The sequence below is a fragment of the Electrona antarctica genome (assembly GCF_951216825.1).
Source record: "Electrona antarctica genome assembly, contig: scaffold_51, whole genome shotgun sequence".
Taxonomy (NCBI): domain Eukaryota; kingdom Metazoa; phylum Chordata; class Actinopteri; order Myctophiformes; family Myctophidae; genus Electrona; species Electrona antarctica.
The window spans coordinates 149,891-159,890 of record NW_027637067.1 but is presented as its reverse complement, the minus strand read 5'-3'; the positions used below and the strand labels follow the sequence as shown (position 1 = coordinate 159,890).

General features: G+C 42.1%; 1 protein-coding gene across 1 annotated transcript in view; it reads right to left on the bottom strand.

Annotated features, from left to right (window-relative positions):
• The window catches only part of LOC306919189 (unconventional myosin-Ic-like), a 96,149-nt gene that overhangs the window by 11,902 nt on the left and 74,247 nt on the right, over positions 1-10,000 (bottom strand). Inside the window, exons 19-20 of the mRNA XM_079532013.1 lie at positions 6,129-6,226; positions 2,675-2,774 (exon numbers count right to left, since the gene is read on the bottom strand). Of these exons, the coding sequence (XP_079388139.1) occupies positions 2,675-2,774; positions 6,129-6,226 (198 nt within the window). The remainder of the gene's footprint in view (positions 1-2,674; positions 2,775-6,128; positions 6,227-10,000) is intronic.

Below are 10,000 nucleotides of genomic sequence, written 5' to 3'. Positions count from 1 at the left end.
CTTTCCAAGTTCAGAGTTGGCAAAAGGGACCAGAAGGCCTAGCCAATCACTGGAGCGAGTTACAATGCGACTAGGTTTCTGATGTAACATGGAAGAAATATATGATGGTAATTTCCCGACCAGGGCTTTATATATGAAGAGGTACCAGTGATTATTGCGTCTTTCCGTCAGAGAAGACCAACCCACATTATCATATAGGGTACAGTGATGAGTATCATAGCTGTCTCCAGTAATAAACCTCAGAGCCGAGTGGTAAACTGAGTCCAGCGGCTTGAGTGTGGAGGCAGCTGCATGACGATAGATTATGTCTCCATAGTCCAGTACGGATAGAAATGTGGCTTCAATAATCCGTTTTCTACAGATCCTGGGAAAATTTGCTATATTTCTGTATAGGAAGCCAATTTTCTGACGTAGTTTTTTAACCAGATTATCTATGTGGTATTTGAAATTGCATGTATCGTCCAGCCATATATAAGAGACTTATATTCCGAGACTCTTTCTATTGTTGATCCATTGGTGGTGGTGATATGGAGATTGGAATAGTCTATGTTTTTTGATTTAGAGAAGACCATGAATTTTGTTTTATTGTCATTAAGTGTTAGTTTAAGGTTGCTAAAAGAGCTTTGTAATGAGTTAAATGCGAGTTGTAGTTTTTCAATGGCCAGTACAGTGGAGTCAGTGGGTACAGTATAAAATTGTGTCGTCGGCATAGAGATGAATTTGACAATCACATAGTGAGGAAACTATTTCATTGATGTATATAGTGAATAGGATAGGACCTAGAATGGAACCCTGTGGTACGCCAGATGTGACTGGTAGGAACCCAGATTGTCCACCCATCTTAACACATTGACGTCTACCATACAGATAATTCCTAAACCAGTTGCAGGCATCTGTATCAAAGCCTGATATGTGCAGTCTATCTAATAGTAAGGAGTGGTGAACTGTGTCAAAAGCTTTGGCGAGGTCAATAAAAATGGCTGCAGCATGTTTGTTTTTGTCTAAACCTGTGAGTAAATGATCCAGAATTAGGGTGACAGCTGTAATCGTGCTATGATTCGCTCTAAAGCCAGATTGATGAGGGCTTAGAATTGACTGGTGTGCAAGGTATGGTTTTAACTGGTTATTTACTATTAACTCCAACATTTTTGAGAGACAGGGTAGTTTTGAAATTGGCCGGTAATTATTGGGATCATTACTGTCGCCACCTTTGTGCAGTGGGACAACATGTGCTGATTTCCAAACATTGGGGACTATACCTGATGACAGAGACAAATTAAATATAAAAGCAATGTGATCCACAATAAAAGGTGCAGATAATTTAAGAAAAAAGGGATCCAGGTTATCTTCACCTACAGAGGATCTGATGTTGATGGCCTGTAGAGCTTCCAGGACAACATTAGTGGGAATGGGCTGAATAGAGAACTGGGACCCAGGACTGACTGTATGCATACTGGCATTGTATGTGGGAACAGATCCTGTGTGTCTGTCCTCAAAGAGGTGGGCAGTGGCAGCAAAATGAACATTAAGAGCTGTACAAACTTCATTTGGGCCCGAAACCATGGAACCATTAATTTTCACACTTTGGGGAAGTGAGGTGGTGGATTTCTTATTCCCAACAGCCTTCCAGAATTTGGTAGGATCTGAGTAGGAGTTTGTAATTAAGTCTGTATAGAATGTAGATTTGGCTATGCTTACTGCAGCTGTATTTCTTAGGCGTCTAAATGATGTCCAATGTGTCTCTGGTCCCCAGTACGCCTGGCTAGTAACCAGGCTTTATTCCTATCTCTAAGAAGAGTTGACAGGTCAGGGGAGAACCAAGGACTTATTCTGTTTTTTATTCTAACCTTTTTTAAAGGTGCATGTTTGTTGACAATGGGGAGAAAGGATTTTTGAAAATGTTCCAGAGCTAATTCAACATCCGGAATAGCTGAGGTAATGTAAATATCACTGTGAACAACACTCCATATTTGGGCATTCCTGACACAGAACTCCACATATGGGCATAAAAGGGAGACGGACATAATATCTGTGTGGGGCACCACAGACAGGTAGTCAGACAGACAGGTACTCACCACAGACAGGTAGTCACGACAGACAGGTACTCACCACAGACAGGTAGTCAGACAGACAGGTATTCACCACAGCCAGGTAGTCAGACAGACAGACAGACAGACAGACAGACAGACAGACAGACAGACAGACAGACAGACAGACACTCACCACAGCCAGGTAGTCAGACAGACAGGTACTCACCACAGACAGGTAGTCAGACAGACAGGTACTCACCACAGACAGGTACTCACCACAGACAGACAGGTAGTCACCACGGACAGACAGGTAGTCACCACAGACAGGTAGTCAGACAGACAGACAGACAGACAGACAGACAGACAGACAGGTAGTCACCACAGACAGACAGGTAGTCAGACAGACAGACAGACAGACAGACAGACAGACAGACAGACAGACAGACAGACAGACAGACACTCACCACAGACAGGTAGTCAGACAGACAGGTACTCACCACAGACAGACAGGTACTCACCACAGACAGACAGGTAGTCAGACAGACAGGTAATCAGACAGACAGACAGACAGGTACTCACCACAGACAGGTAGTCAGACAGACATGTAGTCAGACAGACAGACAGACAGACAGACAGGTACTCACCACAGACAGGTGTCCGTTCTTAGTCTTGGTCACCAGTAACTCTGAACCAGCTGTGAAGTCAATGATGCCTTCCTTCCCCTGAGCCATGTTGAACGTTATGCTGCAATATATACATACATATATACATAAATATATACATAAATATATACTGTTAATACCCTGAGCCATGTTGGACGCTATGCTGCAATATATACATACATATATACATAAATATATACATAAATATATACTGTTAATACCCTGAGCCATGTTGAACGTTATGCTGCAATATATACATACATATATACATAAATATATACATAAATATATACTGTTAATACCATGAGCCATGTTGGACGCTATGCTGCAATATATACATACATATATACATAAATATATACATAAATATATACTGTTAATACCCTGAGCCATGTTGAACGTTATGCTGCAATATATACATACATATATACATAAATATATACATAAATATATACTGTTAATACCCTGAGCCATGTTGAACGTTATGCTGCAATATATACATACATATATACATACATATATACATAAATATATACTGTTAATACCCTGAGCCATGTTGGACGCTATGCTGCAATATATACATACATATATACATAAATATATACATAAATATATACTGTTAATACCCTGAGCCATGTTGAACGTTATGCTGCAATATATACATACATATATACATAAATATATACTGTTAATACCCTGAGCCATGTTGAACGTTATGCTGCAATATATACATACATATATACATAAATATATACTGTTAACACTTTGATTGCTACAAGATCTCAACAGGCCTATTTGGATGTTGCTACCGTTTAACATTGCACAAAGGCCTTGTTCGGGGGCCCACAGCAAAATGTTCTCTTATAGCGAGAATCACACGCATACATCAAAAGAAAGCTGAACTTGTCCACTTCAATTTAAAAAATACATTTTGATTTTACCATGTTCCATTCTGGAGATATTGACCTTTTTGCAACACCTGCATTTGCCTGGAAGTGGTTATCTTGAACAGCGAGCAGAGTTATGGATGGTTTAAAGTCAGAGACATTGACAGGCAGATATAAAATTGAACCCAATAAATATCCTATACATCCTATACACCGAATGAAAGCCCTGAATGTGTACTTTTACGAGGAAAAGAGTAAACATTGATCCCATGTACAGTTAGACAGTAATTGGTTATTGAATGCAGCTTGTGCCCACCAGATAACTTCAGAGAAGACAAGGCCTGTGAAGTGAGCGGTGCAACTGTTCTCTACAGTTGCACCACGCAACTGTAGAGAACAGTTGCACCGCTCACTTCACAGGGGTGTGATTTTTATTATTACAGTAGAAGTTTACAGACCAAACTGTAAATAAAAGGTTTACATGACTTTCTGCCTCAGTCCGTATATAGCAAGCTGTATTGAATAAGCAGAGAACAGAATATGGGACAGAGTTGCACCACTCACTTCACATGGGTGTGATTTTTATTATTACTACAGTAGAAGTTTTTTTCTTATGAAAGCAGAGAGTCTTCTGTTTCATACGGTATATAGTATTTATATGTCGCTATAGGCCTTATTTTGTGAATATTGAGTTCGGGTCCATGTCTTCTCTGCAGTTATATCTGGTGGGCGCAATGTGCAATGTAACCAATTTATGACAAACTGTACATGGGATCAATGTTTACTCTTTTCCTCGTAAAAGTACACATTCAGGGCTTTCATTCGGTGTATAGGATGTATAGCATATTTATTGTGTTTATTGTTATATCTGCCTGTCAATGTCTGACTATAAACCTTCATAACTCTGCTTTCTTAGATGATGATGATTGCCTCATTGTCTTGATCGCAAAACATTGGGGGGGGGGGTTCATGCCAGGGCACATTGGGCAGCAAAAGTCTTGATCCGTACGGCTATAAAAAGTCCCATTCCACCGTTCGGTTCAGAACTATAGTATAACGGTGAGACGCGTTGTCATCATCAGCTGATTTTGTTTTTCAAGCTAGTGAAGTATATTTACTAACAAGAGAACATGCCTGGGCATGCAGGTTGGAGGCGATGGAGGAAAAACAAAGATTCACCGGGCTGTGATGTCAACGACAACGGATCACAACACCACGGTTTAGGACGCGGAAAAGTTCGTTATACATTACACCCGGGTCGATTACGTCCCCGATGCGTTCATTGCGGTCTTATCACTACAATTATAATGAATAAAAAAGCGTTACAATCACACGTCCGAGCGATCTCCGATTATGACGGTTCTGCATGGCGATACGTGATCCACCAACGGCACACTGTCTTGTCGTGGCGGCCCCTCGATACTGTGGTTAGTTCGTAGTATTGTAGGCTCGGGGATCGTTTGGTCGCTACAGTATGAAGAAGGAAACATGCATCTGTCCATGTGTGTTGCAGACGCAATGCAATGCCGATCGGATCCGGTGCATATGTTTTTTTCCGAGAGACAGAGCCAGCCAGGACAGAGCCCCCATCTCGCAAGGCCCTCCTCCTGCAGGAGAAACAGGAGGGGAGGGGGGAATCGAGTAGTATAGTGTTGTGTGAAAGCCAATAGGTGGAGGAAAGCCTGGTGAGGCGAGGTTAGGTGAAATTTGATTCTTTTCACACACCGACTGGATCATTCCATGGGCGCGCATGGGCGCGTCCATTTTTACACTGGCTTAGTGGCTTCTACACGTAAAGCGGCCCGCCCTCCTGTTTTCAGGAGAGGAGGGGTTTTTTTTTTTTTTTTTTTTTTTCTGATCACGTGAGCGGGACTAAGCAGCAATGATAGGGCGATGGTTCTTCATTGTCCGGGTGGGTAAAAAGATGAATGAAAGTATGCTATAAAAAAGTGATTGAAACGTATTGATACGTGATTCGCACCCGACGTTTGATTAATTGATAACGTATTGATACGCGATTCGCGTCGGCTGTGTTAATACCCTGAGCCATGTTGAACGTTATGCTGCAATATATACATACATATATACATAAATATATACTGTTAATACCCTGAGCCATGTTGAACGTTATGCTGCAATATATACATACATATATACATAAATATATACATAAATATTTACTGTTAATACCCTGAGCCATGTTGAACGTTATGCTGCAATATATACATACATATATACATAAATATATACTGTTAATACCCTGAGCCATGTTGGACGCTATGCTGCAATATATACATACATATATACATAAATATATACTGTTAATACCCTGAGCCATGTTGAACGTTATGCTGCAATATATACATAAATATATACATAAATATATACATAAATATATACTGTTAATACCCTAAGTATATACACAGTACACTGTTAATGAGAGAGACAAATACACATAGTATACTGTTAATATGCAAGGGTCCATTTGGTTCCGTGTGTGTGACACAGACAGACAGACAGACAGACAGACAGACAGACACATGTCTCACCTCCCCTGGTTGATGTTGATGCTGTTTATCTTGTCGGCACAGATCGCCACCTTGGTCACCGTCTCCACCACATGGTCACTCTGCAGAACTACATCTCCCTGTGAACCAATGGGAGGTCAGAACTACATCACATGGTCACTCTGAAGAACTACATCTCCCTGTGAACCAATGGGAGGTCAGAACTACATCACATGGTCACTCTGCAGAACTACATCTCCCTGTGAACCAATGGGAGGTTAGAACTACAGACCAAGCAGCCAATGGGAGCTTAGAACTACAGACCAAGCAGCCAATGGGAGCTTAGAACTACAGACCAAGCAGGCAATGTGAGCTTAGAACTACAGACCAAGCAGCCAATAGGAGCTCAGAACACCACAGCAGGTGATCTGAAGCACATTGGTCCTCATATACCAACAAATGGGCGTGCAGCATTTATCATTCCAGCGTGACTGGCTTGTTCTGATTGGCCTGTTCTTACTGACATTCTGATTGGCCTGTTCTTACTGACATTCTGATTGGCCTGTTCCTACTGACATTCTGATTGGCCTGTTCTTACTGACATTCTGATTGGCCTGTTCTTACTGACATTCTGATTGGCCTGTTCCTACTGACATTCTGATTGGCCTGTTCTTACTGACATTCTGATTGGCCTGTTCCTACTGACATTCTGATTGGCCTGTTCCTACTGACATTCTGATTGGCCTGTTCTCACTGACATTCTGATTGGCCTGTTCCTACTGACATTCTGATTGGCCTGTTCCTACTGACATTCTGATTGGCCTGTTCCTACTGACATTCTGATTGGCCTGTTCTTACTGACATTCTGATTGGCCTGTTCTTACTGACATTCTGATTGGCCTGTTCCTACTGACATTCTGATTGGCCTGTTCCTACTGACATTCTGATTGGCCTGTTCTCACTGACATTCTGATTGGCCTGTTCCTACTGACATTCTGATTGGCCTGTTCCTACTGACATTCTGATTGGCCTGTTCCTACTGACATTCTGATTGGCCTGTTCCTACTGACATTCCGATTGGCCTGTTCTTACTGACATTCTGATTGGCCTGTTCCTACTGACATTCTGATTGGCCTGTTCCTACTGACATTCTGATTGGCCTGTTCTTACTGACATTCTGATTGGCCTGTTCCTACTGACATTCTGATTGGCCTGTTCCTACTGACATTCTGATTGGCCTGTTCCTACTGACATTCTGATTGGCCTGTTCCTACTGACATTCTGATTGGCCTGTTCCTACTGACATTCTGATTGGCCTGTTCCTACTGACATTCTGATTGGCCTGTTCCTACTGACATTCTGATTGGCCTGTTCCTACTGACATTCTGATTGGCCTGTTCCTACTGACATTCTGATTGGCCTGTTCTTACTGACATTCTGATTGGCCTGTTCCTACTGACATTCTGATTGGCCTGTTCCTACTGACATTCTGATTGGCCTGTTCTTACTGACATTCTGATTGGCCTGTTCTTACTGACATTCTGATTGGCCTGTTCTTACTGACATTCTGATTGGCCTGTTCTTACTGACATTCTGATTGGCCTGTTCCTACTGACATTCTGATTGGCCTGTTCTTACTGACATTCTGATTGGCCTGTTCTTACTGACATTCTGATTGGCCTGTTCCTACTGACATTCTGATTGGCCTGTTCTTACTGACATTCTGATTGGCCTGTTCCTACTGACATTCTGATTGGCCTGTTCCTACTGACATTCTGATTGGCCTGTTCTCACTGACATTCTGATTGGCCTGTTCCTACTGACATTCTGATTGGCCTGTTCCTACTGACATTCTGATTGGCCTGTTCCTACTGACATTCTGATTGGCCTGTTCTTACTGACATTCTGATTGGCCTGTTCTTACTGACATTCTGATTGGCCTGTTCCTACTGACATTCTGATTGGCCTGTTCCTACTGACATTCTGATTGGCCTGTTCTCACTGACATTCTGATTGGCCTGTTCCTACTGACATTCTGATTGGCCTGTTCCTACTGACATTCTGATTGGCCTGTTCCTACTGACATTCTGATTGGCCTGTTCCTACTGACATTCCGATTGGCCTGTTCTTACTGACATTCTGATTGGCCTGTTCCTACTGACATTCTGATTGGCCTGTTCCTACTGACATTCTGATTGGCCTGTTCCTACTGACATTCTGATTGGCCTGTTCCTACTGACATTCTGATTGGCCTGTTCCTACTGACATTCTGATTGGCCTGTTCCTACTGACATTCTGATTGGCCTGTTCCTACTGACATTCTGATTGGCCTGTTCCTACTGACATTCTGATTGGCCTGTTCCTACTGACATTCTGATTGGCCTGTTCCTACTGACATTCTGATTGGCCTGTTCTTACTGACATTCTGATTGGCCTGTTCCTACTGACATTCTGATTGGCCTGTTCCTACTGACATTCTGATTGGCCTGTTCTTACTGACATTCTGATTGGCCTGTTCTTACTGACATTCTGATTGGCCTGTTCTTACTGACATTCTGATTGGCCTGTTCTTACTGACATTCTGATTGGCCTGTTCCTACTGACATTCTGATTGGCCTGTTCTTACTGACATTCTGATTGGCCTGTTCTTACTGACATTCTGATTGGCCTGTTCCTACTGACATTCTGATTGGCCTGTTCTTACTGACATTCTGATTGGCCTGTTCCTACTGACATTCTGATTGGCCTGTTCCTACTGACATTCTGATTGGCCTGTTCCTACTGACATTCTGATTGGCCTGTTCCTACTGACATTCTGATTGGCCTGTTCTTACTGACATTCTGATTGGCCTGTTCTTACTGACATTCTGATTGGCCTGTTCTTACTGACATTCTGATTGGCCTGTTCCTACTGACATTCTGATTGGCCTGTTCCTACTGACATTCTGATTGGCCTGTTCCTACTGACATTCTGATTGGCCTGTTCCTACTGACATTCTGATTGGCCTGTTCCTACTGACATTCTGATTGGCCTGTTCTTACTGACATTCTGATTGGCCTGTTCCTACTGACATTCTGATTGGCCTGTTCCTACTGACATTCTGATTGGCTGTGTTCCAGTTTTTTGCGTCGTAAAATCGGGGCGTTTCGAGGAATGTTATTTAAACTTGATAAAATGTACATTTTATCAAAGCTGCGACCAAATCTAGGCCAGGATCAGATGTTTAAGATCACTTGATAAATCTAGGCCAGGATCAGATGTTTAAGATCACTTGATAAATCTAGGCCAGGATCAGATGTTTAAGATCACTTGATAAATCTAGGCCAGGATCAGATGTTTAAAGGTGTAGGGAAACGGAAATGGTGGACATTTTATTTTGAAGTTTAAGCCTGAAACGTTGGATCTGAAGTTTCTGAACCAATCAGAGCGTCGCATCCCTCCAGGCTATGGGGTCTCAAAGTCTGTGACTTCCTGCACGTGAATTTCGTTTGTAAACAAAGTGACAGGGAGACATGGGGAAGAGCCAGCGGATCATTTCTAACCTGTACACAACCTATATACATATTTTAGCGTGATGATTAAGTTTAAAACAAGTAATACACTGTCTGGATGTCATCTTTAATCAAAACCAGCTGTGGAATAGCACAATGAAGCATGGGAATCAAACTGGTGAGCTTCATTTTTATTGGCTTTTATCGATGTGTATCTACACGTCATCACGCAGCACGTTGTATTGATGTGTATCTACACGTCATCACGTTGTATTGATGTGTATCTACACGTCATCACGTTGTATTGATGTGTCTCTACACGTCATCACGCAGCACGTTGTATTGATGTATCTCTACACGTCATCACGTTGTATTGATGTGTATCTACACGTCATCACGTTGTATTGATGTGTATCTACACG